Consider the following 20,681-nt stretch of genomic DNA (forward strand, 5'->3'; position numbering starts at 1 on the left):
GCCAGTTATGTCTGGCTTGATGGTAATTGGGTAGATGCAAAATTAGTTTAAATAGGAAGCGCTCATCAATGGTTCCTTATCAAACTAGAATGAAGTATCACGTGAAATACCACAAGGGTCAATATAGGTTTCTGTATTCCCCAACATTATTTTGATTAAGAACTGAAGGGAACGCTTCTCACTTTTGTAGACATTTTTGGATGAGATAGCTAATACATTAGAAAATGGATACCTATTTCAAACCTGACTTTCTAAATTAGCAGAACAGGCTGAAAATAATAGAATGAAAGTTAATAGAAATGTGTTCTTCACTTGGGAAAAATAAATTAAACATACAGGTATAGAATGGAGGATATCTGGTTTACTGATAGTACTTGTGAAAAAAGTGACAGAAAATGTAGTTGGCTACAAACCATATATCAGGCACTGGAATAGGGTAGCTCCAAAAGCGATTAAATGGAGGTTTAAGATACAGCCACAGAAATATAGGTTTTTTTCTGTGATTTTCTGCATTCTTCTATTGGTATTCTCTTTTGTACATTGAATCCTAACTAGCTCACTAGTTTAGTGAGCTAGATGTATCCAACTAGCTCACTAAACATTAAGAAGCATTCAGATAAATTGGAACAATTATCACAAAATTACAGCGTCCTATGAAGAGAAGAATGAAGACATTTGATTGAGGCAGGATTGAAATTTGCTGAACAGACAGACAGACCTGGAAACTGGATAACGCAGAAGACTCCCAAAGCCTATTTTATACCATCCCAGGACAAAACAAAAATATGTGGCAGAGGAAATCAGTTTCAAGTTGAAAATTAGGAATATCTCAAATAAAAATATATTTTTTTAATGGTGAGAGAACCTTCCCTTGACCGCATGTTCAAGCAGAGACCATCTGTTACAGAAACTTTAAGTTGGATTCTTTTGTGGAGCAGGAAGTTGGACTGGGTGGCCTATATGGCCTTTCTAAGATACAGAATCACAGAAATGTTGTAAGGACAATTGGATTGATTAAATGTCAAAGTATTATTAATTGGGATCCCCATTTAGTCTGATGTTTTTATTAATATGCAACCAATTCCATCTGTGGTTAGTCCTTAATGAAAGCTTTTTTATAGGATGGAAGATTAAATACTAAGATTTTCCCCCAATAATGTACAGTATTAGTACAAATGCAACCATTTTTTGTTAGTTTGTTTTGGTTTGGGAGGATTGGAGCTTTCTGAAGCTGAAAAATCTGACGTTCAGGGAGGATTATTATGATTATTGTGAACTTCTTCTGCTTCCACGTAAAAATCTGTGGCAGAGAGAAAAGCCCAAAGATGAAGATTATGGCAATTCATAACATTTCTTCATAAATACTTGGCAGTAAGTAGTTATTCTCAAGGCTTGTGCAATGGGAAACTCAGCACAGCTATAACTCAAAGCAAGGAAAGGGGAGCATGAGGAAAGTTTATTGTATTTGTTGAAAAGATACATCCATCAGAGCCAAAAGGCTTTTGCATGAATCAAAGCTGAATCCACCTCCAGATCCCAGGCTAGCCATTAGATCTATAAGCAGAAAAATAAAAAAAGCAACACACATCAAGAATGAGGGGTTAGAAGTCACACCACACTGAAATGGCTTACCTTGAAATCAGGAAAATTGGAATCTAGCGTGATTATTGCTCACAATATTTTGTGGAATACATGAGCATCTGGGAAAAAGCTGGATCATGCTTTGTGTATCACAGAAAGATTGACAAAGAGTATGATTGAAAAATATAACAAATACATGTCAGTTCGCATGACCCTGGAAATGCTGTAATGGTCATAATGTCCTCCTGGATTCATGGCTTAATTTGGAAGAACATTTAACTGCTATGACCAGGGGGGGCCTTTGCACAGGTTTGCCTGGTGCGCCAGTTGCACCCCTTTTTGGACTGAGATGCCCTATGCACGGTCACCCATGCCCTCATCACTTCTCGCCTGGATTACTGTAACACTCTCTACATGGGGCTGCCCTTGAAGTACACCCGGAGGCTTCAGATGGTGCAAAATGCAGCCGCGCGGTTACTTATCTCCTGTGTGAGCTTCATTGGCTTCCGGTTGTCCTCCGGGTGCGATTCAAGGTGCTAGTAATTACCTTTAAAGCCCTACATGGCTTACGCCTGGGGTATTTGCGAGACCACCTGCTGCCATTGTCAACCTCCTATTGCCCGGTTCACTCCCACAGGGTCAGCCTACTCAGAGTTCCGTCAGTTAAGCAATGCCAGCTGGCGACCCCTAGGGGGAGATCCTTCTCTGTGGGCATGCCGACCCTCTGGAATGAGCTGCCTCCGGAGCTGCGGATGGCCCCCGACCTTCGGTCCTTTCGCCGTGACCTGAAGACATGGATGTTTCAACAATCGGGCCTGGACTGACTATGGTTTTAAATTTGGTTTTATGGGGTTAACTTACTATGTATTGAACATATCTACTGTTTAATTCTTTTTTAAATTTTGTATTTTCATGTTCTTTTTTAGTTTTTATTGTTGTGAGCCACCCTGAGTCCTTAGGGAGAAGGGCGGCATATAAATATAATAAATCAAATCAATCAATCAATATTGAATACATTTCTAGCCCATTTTTCAAGGTTAAAAGATTATGACTCAATAATATAAAATTCACAAGCAAATCTAAAGTCAATATTTACTGTGTAAATCTTAATTAGTGAGCTAGAAGAAATTGGAAAGTAGCATCTGGTAACCCCTTGAGTTAAAATGCAGAATACTAAATTATTCCTATTGTTATTTTCTTATTCTATTCTTTCTACAGGATCTCCAAGCTATGCACAGAAAAAAGAATAATACACATTTCAGTAAAACATAAAACAAGCAAGACAATAAAAAGGATTAAAAGTAAACATATAAATGTATAAGTGTTATAGCAAAATTTCTTTGCAAGGGACTCTGGATCTGGAATAATTGTTAACCAGCAAAATCCAGGATGAACCAGTGCATTATGATTGCTAGACAATATTGGGGCCAATTAAAATTAGATCACAGCAAATAAATCTTTCAGATCATCCAGAAGTCCAGGGACTTCCAAAGTTTAAGTCATTGCAGAAATATCTTCATATCCAATTAGGGCAGTACAGATCTTTCAAGAGGCATTGTCTTGCGGTGAAGGTTCAAGTGGAGGACTTCTTCAAAGGGCCCCAGTTCGTACTTGCAGAACAGTTGCTGAAACTTGATTCACTTTTTAAAAGTGCTTTCTGAACATGAACAGAAGCCACTTTCACAGTGGTGGGATTCAAATATGTGAACAACCAGTTCTCTGTGTGGATGCCGCTTCTGGAAGTCCATTCTGGGCCTGGGCAACAAAACGTTAGCTACCGGTTCGCCTGAACTGGTGCGAACTGGCTGAATCCCACCACTGCACTTTCATCAAAATCAAGCAACAGATCAGCTCTGCTTTGATGCCTTATTGGTAAAGCAGTTCATTCAGGTGAATCAGTTACAAACGATATATATATATATATATATATATATATATATATATATATATACTGTAATATATATATATAGCCAAACGAAGGGATATTATAGTTAGGCCTCCAAAGGAGGTTTTTTTTCACCTGTATCATATACTGGAAGTACGGGAAGCTAGAAAGGATTGATGGGAGGAATATGGGAAGCTTGAAAGTTTTAGTGCTAATAAATAAAGCCTTAATATGATGACATTTGGAATATTGCATCCAGATTTGATGACCATATTATGTAGAGAGTAGAGATGTAGAGAGTCTGGAAAGATTGAAGAAAAGAGCAACAAGGATGATTAGGGGGCTGGAGGCTAAAGTATAGGAAGAAAGGTTGCAGGAATTGAATTTGTCTAGTCTAGTGAAAAGAAGGAGGAGTAGTGACACTATAGCAGTTTTTCAAGAAAAGACTGGACAGCCACTTGTCTGAAATGCTATAGGTTCTTTTGAGGGGTTGGACTAGAAGACCTCCAAGATCCCTTCCAACTCTGTTATTCTGACTTTTGATTATTTTGACTTTTAATGATGAGTAATTCCTTCTGCTAAGTAAACTGGGGCCCCAATCCCACTGAGACACAGGAAGTGTTTAACAGGAGCTCAGCTATTGTCACTTAGCTGACAGCTTGAGGTTTTTGTCCCCACAGTAGTGAGTAAACAGAGTTAATATTGCCCAATGTACCAATTATGCCTCTTATTGAAGAAACAGCAACTGAATAGGATCAAAGGCAGAAGAAAAGTAAGGGGACAGAAGTGGGTGTAAATAACAGCTAAAACTGGACATAAAGTATGAACGATACCTTTTAGGAGAATGTCATTCAGAATCCTTTGTAGCTGCGAGGCATCTAAGTAGGAGTTCTAATGTAGAACAAACATACACAGACAAAAAATGCTTATAAATGCTATGGTTCCTTGGAAACTTGTCTTGTTACTATATCCAGTTAATTGAAGGAATAGGGGGAAAGCCACTGTCCATTCCAGGCAGAACACCCCACATTCAATCTTAGTGCCTGAAGCATAGGAATCCTTTTTTCTTATTTCACACAGTAGTTCTTAATTTTACATCTATGGAAATAATTTTTATTTATTTGGGATAATTTTAAAGCCTTGCCCACTAGCTCATTTTCTTTTGCCCCTCTTTCTATCCCATCCCTTTTCCTAGGCTTCATTTGTAGTTTGGTTGTTTATTTTTGCACTGTTCCAGATAGCACATTTTAAAAATGCAAGCAAGGATTGCACTTGACAGATGTCAAAGGAAGATACACCATTTAGATTTTATCATTTTGTTAATGGGCTAATTTGAAGATATTGTTTCTTCTCCAAATTCCCTTGATTCATTTATTATTGGGAAATGCAAATATACATACAGAGAGACAGAGATGTTTTCTTTATCATATTCTGTAGGAAATAATTTTAGTAACAGATATTCAAAAAGTAGATTGTTCATAATATTCTGTTGCCTTAAAAATTACCAAACAGAGGAAAAGCAGCAACTTATATGCTGACTGCTTGAATGAGCTTCCTATTTCCACATAAAGAACGTAATAAAACAAATAAAACTGAAACAGGCAGAGAAAAACAGATGAGTGTTCCTAATCACTATGGACAGGCACTCCTCAGTGACGTAGATGGTGACCACCATCTTTACAATTAAGCCAAAATCAAGGTAAAACTACCAGTGGCTTGGGGGATTCAAAGAATCGAGAGATGTTTACAAATAATAATTACAAACAACAACAAAAGATTATGTTCAATTTACAAGCTCAGCAGGAATGGAAAGCAAAATAGAAAACTAAAGCAGAGGAAAGGAAACCTCCAGCCAGCCTGAATAGCCTAGCCTAGCCTAGTCTCTTTTTCTTCCTTAAGGAAGAATAGAATGTGAAATTTCAAAAGCCAATTTCAAAAGCCAAGGGAGAGGCTAAGTGGGTGAGGACAAGAGTAGATCTCTCCCTTATCCTGCAGGTTTCCCTGAGGAATGGGGGGGGGGAGAGTTGAAGTGATGGCTACTGTGTTTTTACATTATCTGTACCCAAAGTCATTTCTAGTCTTCTATTTTTTCCACTTAGGTCTTAACTATAGCTCCTGAGAGATTATTAGAAAAAAGAAAAGGAGGACTGAATTATCTTGAGAGACGACAGCGAGACAGCAGGCGGGTTCAAACCAACAGCGTTTATTATTGGGCAGAGGTCCCGGGCGAAACAATGCCGGGAATCTCTCTTATTTATAGTAAACTGGGATAGCAACAATAACTCTCAAAACCAATAAACAGGCAGGAATCTCCCGCCAGAATAGGACGCCCAATAAGCAGGGGGCCGGCTGCGGCTGAGGCGGCTTGTTGCCGGGGCCAGCTGGCAGTTTTGACAGCTCCGGTCGTACTGCGCATGCGCGGCTCTGTAGAGTTTGACAGCTGTCAGTGTACTGCGCATGCGCGGTAGTTTGACAGCTGTCAGAGTCGGCCGGTTTGACAGCTGTCATTGTACTGCGCATGCGCGGCAGTTTGACAGCTGTCAGAATCGGCCGCTCGCCGCGTGTGTGGGGGGGAATGCCGCGGCAGCCATTTGACGGCTGTCAAACGGCTGCCGGGGATTCCTTATGACTGTGAGGGGATGTTTGTGTCTGAATATATAACACCCCTTCCCCCCTTGCCCCTGGAAGTTTATGTGGGGTCAGTTCCTTTAGTCCTGTTGCCGGCCCATTCATAGTCCGCCAAGTACAAGGGAGCCTTCCATGTTCTGGTGGAGCGACGGAGGTTTGGGCTGGGCTGACTTGTGCTGGGCTGGTCTTCCCTTTCCCCGGCGGGGGGAATTTCGGAGTCAGTAGGCTGGGGGTCGTCGGCGGCGTCAGGGACGAGCGGCAATGGGCTGGGTGGCGTTGGTGGTGCTGGTGGAAAAAGTGAAGTGCCCGGTTGGGCTCGGGAACCGTGGTTCTGCGGTGTGCGGTTCCTCAGTTGGTCAGTGTGTCTCCGGATGAGCCTTCCGTCTCCTAGGTCGACGAGGTAGGAGACTGGGCCAGTTTGGTCGGAGATCACGCCTTGCAGCCACTTGTCGCCGGCCCCGAAGTTCTTTGCCCAGATGGGCTGGCCGGGAGGGAAGACCTTTGTGGACGGTGCAATGGTTTGTTCGGCGGCTGCCCTGTCGGGATGCAATCGGTCCAATTTTGTGACTAGGCGGCGGCCCCAACGGAGTTCTGCCGGAGACTTGCCGGTGGTGGTACATGGTGTGGAGTGCTGGGCCAGGAGGTATTTTGCCAGTCTGCAGTGCCAATCGCCGGAGATGATTTTTCTTAAGGCATCTTTGGTCGCCTTTACCATGGCCTCTGCGAGGCCGTTCGAGGAGGGGTGAAAAGGCGCGGAGGTGGCGTGCCTAATCAAGTTGGCCTTGATGAAAACCTGGAAGTCAGTGGAAGTGAATTGGGGGCCGTTGTCAGATACGATGACATCAGGCAACCCGTGGGTGGCAAATACCCTCCTCAAACCCCTAATTGTGGCTGCTGAGGTCGTGCTGGTGACCGGAATGACCTCGAGCCACTTTGAAAAGCTATCTACAATTATTAAGAAATTTTGTCCCTGGAAGGGGCCGGCGTAATCTACATGTATTCGGGACCAGGGGTTTTTTGTCACCTCCCACTTGTGGACAGGGGCGTGAGGGAGCGGTGGCCTGGTCTGTTGGCACATGTTGCAGGTTGCGACAAAGTGTTCGATGTCTGCATCGAGTCCTGGCCACCACAGGTAGCTGCGGCCGAGGGATTTCATCTTGACCACCCCTGGGTGACCTTCGTGAAGGGAGGCTAGGACTTGTTGCCTGTGTGGGGCGGGTACAATGACCCTGCTACCCCAAAGGATGCAGCCGAGGTGGGCTGACAGTTCAAGGCGCCTCTGGAAAAAAGGCTGAAATTCTGGCCCCGGGGATGTGGATTGCCAGCCGCTTTGGACCCAGGTCAGAACCCTGCCTAGGATTTTGTCCTTGGAAGTTGCTGTAGCTATCTCTTTGGCTGAAATTGGATGGTCAGGCAATTCTTGGATGGCCATGATTCGGCCGGCGGGTGCAGGGTCTGGGTCGAGGGTGGGCAAGGGCAGCCTGCTGAGGCCGTCTAGGGGATAGAATTTGCGGGGTCAATTTGTCCCAGGTGAAGAGCCCTAGCAGGGGTTTGTGATCTGTGAAGATTGTAAAGTGGCGGCCGTATAAGTAATCGTGAAATTTCTTCACGCTCGCCACCAGTGCTAGGGCTTCCTTGTCAATTTGCGCGTAATTGCGCTCGGCTTTGGACAGGGTCCTGGAATAATATGCGATGGGCGACTGAGTCCCATCGCTGTGGAGATGGCTGAGGACAGCGCCTATGCCATAGGGGGAAGCGTCGCAGGCGACACAGAGAGGCATTTTGTCTTTGTAATGAGTGATGGTGGACTTGCTAGAAAGAAGTTGTTTTAATTTATTGAAACTATCTTCGTGGGCTTGAGTCCAGAGCCACTGGGCTCCTTTGTCTAAGAGCCTGTGGAGCGGCTCTGCTATGGAGGCTTTGTGGGGGAGGAATGCATGATAGAAATTTATTAATCCCAAAAAAGCTTGTAATTCAGCCTTATTTTTGGGGGGTGGTGCTGCCCTGATAGCCTTGACCTTGGAATCCATGGGGTGGATTCCATTAGCATCAATTTTGTACCCCAGGAATTCCGTAGAAGGAACTCCGATGGAGCACTTTTCCTTTTTTAGTTTGAGGCCGGCGGTGCGAAATCTTTGAAGCACCTCTCGCAGCCTGTCAGCTAGTATGTCTTCCGATTCCCCTGCGATGAGCACGTCATCGAAATAGGGGCAAACCCCCGGGATTCCCTTAAGAGTCCGCTCCATGGTTTCCTGGAATATTCCAGGTGCTACAGCTATTCCGAACTGCAGGCGGTTCACCTTGAACGCTCCGCGGTGGGTGACTATGGTTTGGGCAATGGCGGTTTGATCTGAGACTGGCAGCTGCAGGAAAGCATGGGCCAGGTCCAGTTTGGCAAATATAGTTCCTGCCTGAATGGAGGAAAGCACGTCCCTGACAGCTGGGACTGGGTATGCGTGGGGATTTAAAGCCCTATTCAGGGTGGCTTTATAGTCCGTGCAGAGGCAGACCTCCCCATTTGGCTTGACGGGGGTGACTATGGGGGTTTCCCAAGTGCCCCCGTATGTTGGTTCTATGACCCCTAGCCCGATTAGTCTGTCTAATTCTGTGTCAATTTTGGGTTTGAGGGCGAAGGGAACTTTCCTAGCCTTAATCCTAATGGGCAGGACGTCAGGATTTAATTTTAAATCAATGGGGGGGCCGTTGAATTTTTCCCAACGACCCGTCGAACACGTCTGCGAATTGTTGGCAGACGGCCTGTAAATGGCGAGGTTGGAAGTGGTTTATGCCCGAAATTTTTATCCCTAGGGGCTCGAACCAGTCGAGCCCAATGAGACTGGCTCGTTTCCCTGTTGCAATTTGGGCTGTTAATTCCCCCTGGAAATGCTGATAACTAATAGAGAGCCTCGTTTCCCCTTTTAGTTTGATAGGGGCGCCCTGGAAATCGGCTAAGAGAATTTTTGAGGGGGTAATAGGGAAACAGCACTTGCATTGGCGTGCGATCCCTTGTAGGGTGTCCCAGGACAAAATGGAGACTGAGGAGCCAGAGTCCACCTCCATTTCGCAGGGGATCCCTTGGATCCGGACCTGGATTTTGATTTTAGGGCGGATAAAGCTGGTAGTCAGGGTCCCCTGGGTCGTATTGGTGGTCATGATGGATGACCGGAGGGCATTCTCTGGCAATTTGGGGGAGGTCATATTACCTTCCTGGGCCGCCTCCAGGTCGTGAAGGGTCTCGTGTCCGGAGCTGCGGCAGGCGGAGCGAATGTGGCCAGTTTTGCCACAGCCATGGCACTTGGCGTTACGAAACTTGCAAGATGCCCTGGCATGATTGCCGCCGCAGCTGGCACACTTGGAGCGGTTGGTGGTCTGCCTTTGGCCTCCGGCCGGACGATCTGGCCCCTTTTCTCCCTCCCGACGAGTTTGGAGGTTGGAGGGTCTCGGGCGGATGGCGTCCACATCAGTCTTCTGCTCGGATGTTTCTGGGTCTGTGCTTCTAGGGCAGTCGTGGTGGACTGACCCCGTGAAGGGATTACCAGGTGGCAGTGCGTCTTCCCGATGGCTGTCTTCGTAAGCCATAATTTCTATGGTTAGTTCAGCCAGGTCCATCGTCGGCTTTGTGACGAGCTTTTTCTGAAGCTTCAGGTTCCTCAGACCGACGATGACCTGGTCCCTTATGCGGTCCTCGAGGTCTGGGAACCGACAACGTCGAGCCGCTTGTCGGACCGTAGCTATGAACGCCTTGGCCGACTCGCCTGGTCGCTGATACTGACGGGCGAAGTACAAACGCCAGTACAGCTCGGACCGTCTCGGAGTGAAATGGCGGTTGAGGCGGTCGACCAGTTCGGCATAGGGCACAGAAGCCACCGGAGCAGGGTCGCAAAGCCCTACGGCGACATCGTAGACCGCCGGGCCGCCTGGAGTCCGAATGGCATTACACGAAACTGGTAGCTGCCCAATGGGCAGTTAAACGCTGTTTTCCACTCGTCTCCTCTCTTGATACGTACCCGATAATAGGCTTCGCGTAAGTCCAAACGGGTAAACACCCTCCCCTTAGCCAGGTGGGACAGCATGTCTTTCATTAAGGGCAGTGGATACAAATGTTCAACACACACTGCGTTGACCCCCCGGTAGTCCACACAAAGACGCATGCCCCCGTCTTTCTTCTCCCTAAAAAGAACTGGTGCTGCCATCCGCGAGCGAGCTGGTTGTATGAACCCCCGTGCAAGATTCTTGTCAATGTAATTCCGGAGTTCTGTCATCTCCCGTGGGGTCATGGCATACATCCGGGGCTTAGGAAGTTTGACCCCCGGCTCCAGCTCGATCGCGCAGTCCGTCGGTCGGTGGGGAGGCAGGAGATCGCATTCTTGCTCACTGAACACCTCTGTTCTGAACCAGCCTGCTACCGGCCTTGCAATAAGGCAAACCCCTGTTCAAACAGTAGAGACTGGAGAGCGTCTGAGGCTGCGAAGCGTCTGCCAAGATTTATTACACAGAACAAGAAACAAAAACACTGGAACTTGAATCCTCAAACGGAAGGGTTGCTTTCAGCAACCAGCCCTTCCCCAAACACTCCTTTTATTTAGAGTTCAGGGCGTGGCCTCCCTGTGCCTCCTCCCGAGGAGTCCCACAGCCTTTCTCTGTTTGTTCCTGCTCGACTGCCTCCTGCGTCGGGCGTCCTTGAACAGGGCCAGCTGTGGGTCATCATCCTCCGCACTATCGGGCTCACGCAGCTGAGAAGAGGGCCCCGGCTGGGGGCTCTGCGAAGCCTCCAAGCCATCATCAGCCAGTTCGTCTTCCACACCCTCCTCCTCCCCCTCATCTGAGTCATCCGAGACATCTGAGCCGGCTGCCGGACCCACAGGCTGGCCCTGAGTCACAACAACCTCGAGGTATTCGGCGTACTCTGGCGGTACGTGTACTTCTGTCCCAGCCCTGCAACTCTCCTCCGGCTTCCCTAGTGGGCCAGACAGCCCTAGCTGCTCATGTTCAGGGGGCTGTGACCCAATCCCTAGGCGGAGGTGTCGACAACCCCCCTCCCACCAGATGGTCGGGCCCCAACTGTCCAGCCACGTTAGCCCCAGAATCACCTCCTCTGTCATAGAGGGCACCACGATAAATCGTAATCGTTCCCAGTGCTCCCCCATATCCAGCCGCACGAGTTCTGTGACATGGGTGATAGGCACCCCCCCAGAAGAGACCCATCTACCTGCTGGAAGCGTATTGGATTCCTTAGCCGTACTACCCTAATACCCAGTGTAGCCACCACCTTCCGGCTAATGAGACACCTCGTGCTGCCCGAATCAATTAAAGCCTTAACCTCCACCACCTCTCCCGTGGCGGGGTTTGTTAACGTAACCGGGACTGCAAATGGGCTAACCGAGGCACTTACCATGGGGTCCTCCTCTGGTCTATCCCCATGCCCGTACAACTCCACGTCCACATCAATGGCACTGTCTCCTCCCGTCTGGCCACCTCCTCCTGGCGTTGACTCCACAGCCTGCCGGGAAGCCCGGGAACGCTCTGCAAAGTGCCCGGGGGTTGTGCTCCTTGCTGGGGTTGCTGCCGCGACCACCCGGGATGCAGGTATTGGGCAGGCGGCCACACGGTGCCCCGGCTGATCGCACCTGAAACAACGCAGAACGGACCACGGGGGCTGGACGGTAGGACCCAGCGACGAAGGTGACGGCTTCTGCACCTGACCCTGCGACCTTGGCGGGACCTGACGGGGGTCTCCTACGGGCCGCACACGGCGTTGACAACCCCGTAGGGCCACATCCAGTTCGACCGCGACCCGCAGCCACTCCTGGAGCCTGGAAGGGATTCCCCGGACGATACAAGCCCGTAGGAGGTAATCATCCAGACCGGCCCGGAACTGGTGAACCAGCATCCTCTCTGGCCAGGAACTGAGCCTGCCGGCCACTTCACAAAAGTCCTGCACATAGACTGTAGCTGGACGGCCATTCTGCCGCAGGCCAACGATCTCAGCCTCCGCTCGATGAGTGCGCGTCACATCCTCGAATCGTGTACGCAGAGCTTCGAGGAGAAGGCCGACGTCCCCCAATTCACGGGCACGGTCACCGTAGAGGTTCGCCACCCAAGCCGCTGCTTCCCCTTGTAATGCCGTAGTGACAGCCATCACCATCCCCCACTGGGATGTATATAAAGGACCATACTGGTCCAAATGGTGGATGGCTTGTCCGAGCAACAGGGCCAAACGATCAGGGTTACTGTCAAAGGTTACGGGCAACGGTGGTGGGCGCCAAACTGCAGGCCCTCCCCAAGGACCTGCCGGGCCTCCCAGTCTCTGTGCAACCCCTGGCTGTTGCCACCCCAGCACTCCTGCGGGCACAGCACCCCCCGACCTTGTTCCACCAGGTCCTGGGGGCCTCAAGTCAGGAGCAGCCGCCGGTCCCGGCGGTGGAAGGCCTGGGACCTGCGGGGTGCCAGGGGCCTGCGGGGCCCGGAAGCGGGGACTCGCCAAACGGAACCGGGTTTGGCTTCTGCGCTCCGGATCAGTCCTAGTTTGTGTCCATCTACCGGTCTCCAGGTCGGTGTCACTAGGGGTCCACGGCCGAGGTTCTCCAAAATGGTCCCTCAGGACATCCATCGTGTAACTGCCAGGAGCCGTGGTGTAGCTCCACTCCTCTCCGCCTTCATCGGTGGCACGACGCTCTCTCCACTCCCAGAGGGACCCCTTCCCTCTAGACGGTTGGTTTTGTTCAGCCACTGGCTGACTCAAAACAGGGCTGAGCCACCATTCCCCAGGCTTCTCCTGGACAGCTGGTTCGGAGGCCTCAGCTCCCTTTGGCGCTGGTCCAAGGTCCCGGATCTTAGGGCGAACCACAGGTGGGGCCTCTGCCAATTCCCCCACCTCAAGGGGCACAGCAACCCCAGCTGGCTCCTCCCCTCCTGCCACAGGCACACCACCCTGGGTCCCCTCAGCCATGGTAGCAGGCAAAATTCAGAGCCCAACAGAAGGAGTGCTGTGCTAAATGAACGCTGACTTACTGTCAAACTCTCGTCTTCGCCGGATCAACAAGCACACGGGAAAAACCACGACGAAGTACGGATGACTGGAAAGAGTACCTTTAATAGCAGGATCTCTAAACATGAATAAAGTCAGCGTTGGGAACCACTCGTCCCAACGCTTCTTTTAAATGTTTTTACTAATTGGGTAATAGCCCCACCCGTCAGCCCCACCCGTCAACCCCACCCTCCTCTACGCAGACCAGCATCTGGGTAAAACTCCACCCCTCTATCCTGTCGCCCCACGCCCCGCTTCTGCCTCTGGCGCCGAAGTCCATACTGCGCGTAGGAAGGTGTAAGTGCAAAGTCTCCCCCTCTCACCCCCTGGAATCCCTAGCGTGCTCCCCTCCACCAACCCGGTGTTTCGGCTCACGCCCGTGTCAGGCCGCCGCACAGCTGTTACGGCTGGCGCGGCTTCCCCATGCGCGACGAGGCCCGCTGCCGGCCGCTGATCAGCCGTGGGAGCAGGCGCGGCCACGGTGGTGACGCCCGGGATCGTCGGTAGCCGCCAAGCAGCTGACCGAAATGTTGCGGCCGGAGCTTTCCGCGGCCGCGGATCAGCTGGTAGGAGCCGAGCAGCTGTTGGGCGCGGCGTCGGCTGTGGCTGCGGGCTGCGGGCGGCGGCCGGAACTCCTTCCCGTCGAGCCGGAGTTTTCCCCAGCCGCGGATCAGCTGCTAGGAGCCGAGCAGCTGTCAGGCGCGGCTTCGGCTGTGGCTGCGGGCTGCAGGCGGCGACCGGAACTCCCTCCCGGCGAGCCGGAGCTTTCCCCAGCCGCGGATCAGCTGCTAGGAGCCGAGCAGCTGTCAGGCGCGGCTTCGGCTGTGGCTGCGGGCTGCGGGCGGCGACCAGAACTCCCTCCCGGCGAGCATGTCGAGCCCGAGGGGCTCGACACATAGAAGCTGCAAATATCTGGCTTGCAGCAAGGACTTGATTGGCTCAGGAGACTCCTATCATTTTCCTTCCTTGCCCTGACTGCTCCTGAAGACAAACAGTGTACACCTTTCACAGTCAGCACTGCTGTTTTCACCTTTTATGTGCTGATACAACTATTAGCTGTGAGAGGTCTTTTGTACAGAGGCTTTTGAAAGCAATTTTTCTCTCGACTGAGTCAAGGAGTCCTTTATAACAGTTTATTAAGCCATTAAGAGCATCTCCTGTGAACCCATGCAGCTTGGCTCAGAAAGAATGCAAATCAATTACCCAAACATTGACTGATGCCTGCTTTCCAAATGTGGAAAGTACAAACTGGAAGTAAGTCTGATAGACTAAAATATGATCCAGGAAGCCACATCTATTTGTAGCCAAGGGTTACAGTTAATTGCTTGTTTGAGGAACATTTTTCTCCCCACAAACAATCAACTCCAAACCATCTATTGTGTTCTAGCCAGGTCCCTTGTCTGATTTGTCATAACAACTAGCAAATCAATAGCATTTTGAGAGACACCCTTGAGATCTGCATGGTTTAAAAGCAAGATGGAAAAGTTCCCTTTCTCAATTCTACAAACCTTATTAATTCTCAACAAACCTGATAAGCATATCTTAAGAAGACACTTTCATAGTCGTCTGGATTCCAGATGATCTTATCCTGCATCGAAAAAAAATGCATGTATAAAAATCTGCTGCAAAATATCAGTCCACATGAGACACCTCATTATTATTCACTCATTATGTTTCTAGCCATTTACAACAGGCAACATTGCGCAGCCAACCTCAAGAGCCTGACAGTGACAAAAACAGCCCTATTATCTGATCCTTCATGCCTTTCTTATTTATCTAATTAAATTCCATCCAGTGGCACCCTGTATCCAAACTTCAAATTGCCCCAGGCCATTTGTGAGTGCATCATCTAGAAAAAAACCTACATGATACATTATTCATAAAACAACACAATGTTATTTTATGAAACCTTTGTGAAATAACAAGTTTTCAACAAAGTCTCAGGGATGAGGGCAGCTGGCAGTGATTTGTGGGGGAAAGGTGTCAGACTTAGGGAGCAAGAAAGAAGAGGAATGAGACAAAAGAGTATCCATAAAGCTAGGATCCTCTTGAGCATAACCCTGTCTTTGAGATATGCAACTTACGAGCTCTTGAATGCTGGTTAAACACCAAAGAGATCACTATCATCTGGGGGGGGGGGAGGAAGGAAACTGGCACACTCTCACTGGTATTGTATGGATTTGAATCAGCTGAAGACAGGCTTCTGCAATTTGCTGCCTTCTAGTTCAGTTTAAACTCCCTTTGCTCATGCTGGTTAGTGATGAGAGAGATGCAGACAACACACATGGAGAGTGCTATATGGCAATTATTGTACTTTAAGCATTTCTGAAATACCAATGTGTAGGACTCCTAGCCATCACTGTGGCTATATCTAACTTCTCTGAACTACTGATTTATTGCCACAGCAATAGTGCACATTGCTAGTGCATAATTATTTCAGGGCAAATTACTGAATTTACAAGACCCCCTAGATTAAAAGAAGGCTTGTGTCATCCACATCAAAGGTTGCTGACTTATACAGCTGTGGATTCTTCAGCAAACTATGGTTAAACCAAACCATGTTTAAACCCACTTTTGAATGAGATGTGTTCATTCTGTAAACTGGAGTATCCAACTTTGAGCACTTTAAGACTTGTGGACTTCAGCTCCCAGAATTCACCAGCCAGCCATGCTTAAAGTGACCAAGATTGGATGCCCTTATAGAAACCCTTGAAGATTTGGTTGTTTTTCTAAATTGGGGAGTGATGGATGAGCCCCTTGTCTGTGTTTTTATTTTTGTTTTCTGTTTGCATTTTGGGTCCAGATGCTATTTTTTCTGGGTTACTATTTTTTTATGTTACTATTTGTGACCCACTCAGCCAGGGGGAGTATCCAGACTGAATAAAAACAAAGAAACAAATAAATGTTAAAGTGATGCAGATAGCTGTCATTATTCATGGGACACCCATTTCAATCTCATTATCCATGACTGCAGATAATAAGATTTTTAAAAAATATGCACTTTAAGAATGTTTCAAGCCTGTCCACCACTGTGTTCATGCATAAAATACAACCCCCCCAAAAAAGGCTATACTTTTTGCTGCAAATACTGGTCTGATATCACTTTAGTAGCTTGATATATATAAATAAAATGAGGGCCACCCAAAATGGAGGGGGAATGGCTTCCCCCTCCCCTTGGCATCAATGAGATTTTCAGAAGAATCTACCTTAGGGAAGAGCATTTGCTTCCTTTCCAGCAGGAACACTAAAAGGTAAAGGTAAAGGTTCCCCCACACATGCGTGCTAGTCGTTTCCAACTCTAGGGGCCGGTGCTCATCTCCGTTTCAAAGCCGAAGAGCCAGCGCTTGTCCAAGGACATCTCCATGGTCATGTGGCCGGCATGACTAGATGCCAAAGGCGCACGGAACGCTGTTACCTTCCCACCGTAGTGGTCCCTATTTTTCTACTTGCATTTTTACGTGCTTTCGAACTGCTAGGTTGGCAGAAGCTGGGACGAGTAACAGGCGCTCACTCTGTTATGTGGCACTCGGGATTCGACCCACCAAACTGCCGACCATCTGATTGACAAGCTCAGCATCCTAACCCACTGAGCCACCGCGTCCCTTTAGCTGTAAGTAATTTTAAAAGCTATAAAACCATGGTTCGGATGTCCTCTAGTTGGTCTTAAGTTATTTAACCTATCTCTCTCAGGGGGTTGCAATATTTCCACTGTTGATAAAATGGTTGCACTTTACTTGGTATAAATTTGGAGGAGCTTTTTGACTTTAGTGTTAAATAGCATGGTGTCACAAGGACAATTAGGCAATCTATTTTTCAGAGTAAGCTAAGATTTAAAAGAATAAAATAGTGAAGTACTCCCTCTCCTTTTTCATTGATCTTGAGTGTTACAGTGGTGGCATTAAATTCAAAAGAAATAGTCTGGCCTATTCATCTCAAGAGAATAAGAAGATGAGATTTCAAACAGAAGAAAGGATAGTCTCGTTTTTCAATACTGCCAAAGAGGCAAACATTGTATTTCATTTTACTGATGATGGGAAAATATACTGCCTCATCTTTGCTTATTTCCCTCTGAATAATAATAATAATAATAATAATAATAATAATAATAATAATAATAATAATAATAATAATAATAATAATAATAATAATAATAATAATATGATATAATTACAATATGTAATTATAATACATATGCTTATTGCTAAAGCCTTATTCACCTTGAAATAAGGCTTTAGCATTCCAGAAAAGATTATGTAAAGGTCTTCAGGTGGCCTGGAGATAACATCAAAATAGGCATTAGATGAGCCTGGATGCCACCAGTTCAAAGAGTCACTAGTGACAACCAAGTTTACTTCAGGTAGCAGTGGCACTTAGATGAAAACAGAGATACCTATGGAGGCCTAAGGAAGGCAGAATCCCAAAGGCTTCAGCATGAAAATCTGTCGCTTCAATGGTTAATAAATAAAATCATGACTTTAGCACTTCCCCAGTATAAAATCTAATGCTAACTTTGTTTCTACATCTCTAAATATAGGGTGACTGCTGTGGCTTCCAGGAGGGTTCAGAGCCATAGCTGCTTTTTATTTCTCTCTGAATCATAGAACATCAATAATAGATGTCTTTCATCTAAAATAAAAATTCTTCACCTCTAGGACAGGGCTTTTCATCCAGTGGTACGGGTACCACCTGTGGTATGCGACCATCCTAGAAAAGTGGCAGTGGGGGAGGGGAATGAGCTGAACTGGTGGCAGCACCACACAAGCCTGAGCAAGAGACGGCTGGGGCTGCAGGGCTGTCAGGGCTCAGCGGAAGCACCAGGATCAGCGCCAGGCTCCAGCTGGAGCTCAGTGCTAATCCTGGCACTTCTGAGCCCAGAAGAAGCGCTGATCAGCTGGAATGTTGCAGCATCCCCAGGGTCTTGTGATTTACATTCAGATGCTTGGCAACTGTTTCATATTTATGATGGTCACAGTGTCCCAGGGTCATGTGAAGTGACCAAAACCTGCTGCAACCACCCAGCAGAGGGGGGGGGGAAATAAAAACCAAACACCCCCCACCTCACCCCCTGCCAATCCTCAACAGAAATGCTCACACAATGAAAACCTCGGACAGGAAGAAGAGTGCTGCCAGGCAGGCAGGCAAGTTTCTTGCTCAGCTGTGGCTTGGGGGGCACTTTTTTCAGTGCCATTGTAACTTTGAACAGTCACTAAGCGAACTGTTGTATGTCGAGGACTACCTGTACTTCATCACTTTTTTCCTTTTTTTTGGTCATCAGGTTTTTGACACCTTGCTAGGCGACTGGCGGTACTCGGATGTTGCCATATCCTAAAGGTGGTACAATGGATGAAAAGGTTGAAAAGCCCTGCTCTAGGAAATGGCCCAAAAGGAAGATGATTATCTCCAGACCTTAAAGTTCAATTAGTCTACAAAGGCTGTAGAAGTATTTCTATTGGGGTGGGGCAACATTTTGATGTCCAAGGGCCAATGATTTTCTAGTTTCTTTTCCTCTGCAATTTTGGCTAGAGTTTACGATTTGTTATTTCTTTATGATCTAACTTAAATTTATCTAAGAGCTTAAATTGTCCCTCAGATATGGGTTTTATGTATTTGCTGCCTCAAAAAAGCACTCCAATATTGAGAAGTGTGGAGATTGCACATGTTGTACATCCTCAGGTCACCCATTCGTTCGTGATATCCACATACCTTTATCCCCTGTGAACTGATTTCATGGTTTGACTCCCTAAAAGGGGAAAAAAAATCACACACATAAAAATGAGAACTGCATCAGAATAGACTATATTTATTTATTGCTTACAAGATCCAGAGAGGACAGTGCATTATCATATTCAGCCTTGATGTGTGTTTATCAAGCAATAGTGCACAAATCATTATCTGTGCCCAAGAACTAAATTATATCTGTTTCCACAAATTCTTTTTGACAAGAGTATTGTTTTGTCCCAAGGGGGACCAAGAGCCACATAAGTGGTATGACTTTCTGAAAAGAAAATCCAGAATATAAATTATGCTTTATTGTCTGATAAATCAAGCCAATGGAATTTTATTTATTACACTCTAGCAACAGCTCTGTGCACAGTTAAGTGAATGTGAAGGGATCTAGGATAATATAGCTTTGCCTTAGGTCAAATTATCTTGATAATCAATAACACAATTATATTAGACTGAAATATCACATAATGTGGAGATTTATATTTGGTTTTCCTAATGGAGCTTCTCAAATGATTTAATTTCATCAACAATAAAAAAATATCTTCTTCAGCTAAATGCTACATATTATTACATACAAACTTCCAAACATAGTCAATTTCTCTGTGTTGCTCCATATTGATCATCAGATATTATCAAATGTAAAACACCACTCCGTGACAAGGATTAAGTATTGTTAAATGTCAACCATCAAACCTAAGAACAAAATATCATGTCAAGTAATGATTAGTTCAAATAATCTCATCAAATGCTCAGCAACCTCTTTTTAGACAGATTTAATGTGTTATAAAACAGCTAGACAAATGCATGTTTGCCCTTAAGAGTACCCAGGTTCTTTAAATATAATAGAATAGAGTTCGAAGCGACCTTGGAGTTCTTCTAGTCTAGTCCCTCGCTCAAGCAGGAGAACCATCTCAGACAAGTAACTAGCTTCTTTTTAAAAACGGAGCACCCACAATTTCTGGAGGCAAGCTGTTCCACTGGTTAATTGTCCTCACTGTCAGGAAGTTTCTCATTAATTCTAAGTTGCTTCTTTCTTTGTTCAGTTTCCAACCATTGTTTCTTGTCCGGCCTCTTGTGCTTTGGAAAATAATTTGACCCCCTCTTCTTTGTGGCAGTCTCTCAAATACTGGAATACTGCTCTCATGTCTCCCCTATTTCTTCTTTTCTTTAGACTAGCCAGACCCAAGTCCTGCAACCGTTCTTTATATGTTTTAGTCTCTAAGCTTTTGATCATCTTAGTTGTTCTTCTCTGAATTTTTTCCAAACTCTCAACATCTTATTTTGAGATATGGTGACCAAAATTGGCTGCAGTATTCCAGGTGTGGTCTTACTAGGGTTTTATTAAGCAGTACTAATACTTTGCGTGATCTTGATTCTATGCCTCTGTTTATACAACCCAGGATTGTATTAGCTTTTTTGGCTGCTGTTGCACACTGCTGGCTCATAATCAAGTGATCATCCACTAGGATTCCAAGGTCCCTCTCACAGTTACTGTTTTTAAGCCAGGTCTCACCCAGTCTGTATTTGTACCTTTGGTTTTTCCTACCTAAATATAAAGCTTTGCTTTTCTCCACATTGAAACTCATTTTGTTTGATAGGGCCCATTGTTCAAGTTTGTCAAGATCTTTTTGGATCCTGAGTTTGTCTTTTGGCATGTTGGCTACTCCTGCCAGTTTGGTGTCATCTGCAAATTTGATGAGTTCCCCTTCAATTCCCTCATCTAAGTCATTTATGAAGATATTGAAGAGTACTGGGTCTAAGATGGAACCTTGTGGTACCCCACTGCTTACTTCTCTCCATGTGGAGTGGAGTGCCATTGAGGACTACTCGTTG

The 20,681-nt window shown here is 46.7% G+C and overlaps 1 protein-coding gene across 1 annotated transcript in view; it reads right to left on the reverse strand.

The window, feature by feature from the left end:
- Positions 1–20,681, reverse strand: part of LOC308659243 (calpain-13-like) — a gene marked incomplete at both ends in the record, with an annotated part of 85,199 nt that overhangs the window by 8,386 nt on the left and 56,132 nt on the right. Inside the window, 4 exons of the mRNA XM_081312725.1 lie at positions 1,481–1,554; positions 4,300–4,357; positions 14,650–14,709; positions 18,825–18,861. Coding sequence (XP_081168851.1) covers positions 1,481–1,554; positions 4,300–4,357; positions 14,650–14,709; positions 18,825–18,861 — 229 coding nt within the window. The remainder of the gene's footprint in view (positions 1–1,480; positions 1,555–4,299; positions 4,358–14,649; positions 14,710–18,824; positions 18,862–20,681) is intronic.

Source organism: Vipera berus (assembly GCF_964194415.1).
Source record: "Vipera berus genome assembly, chromosome: 1".
Classification (NCBI taxonomy): domain Eukaryota; kingdom Metazoa; phylum Chordata; class Lepidosauria; order Squamata; family Viperidae; genus Vipera; species Vipera berus.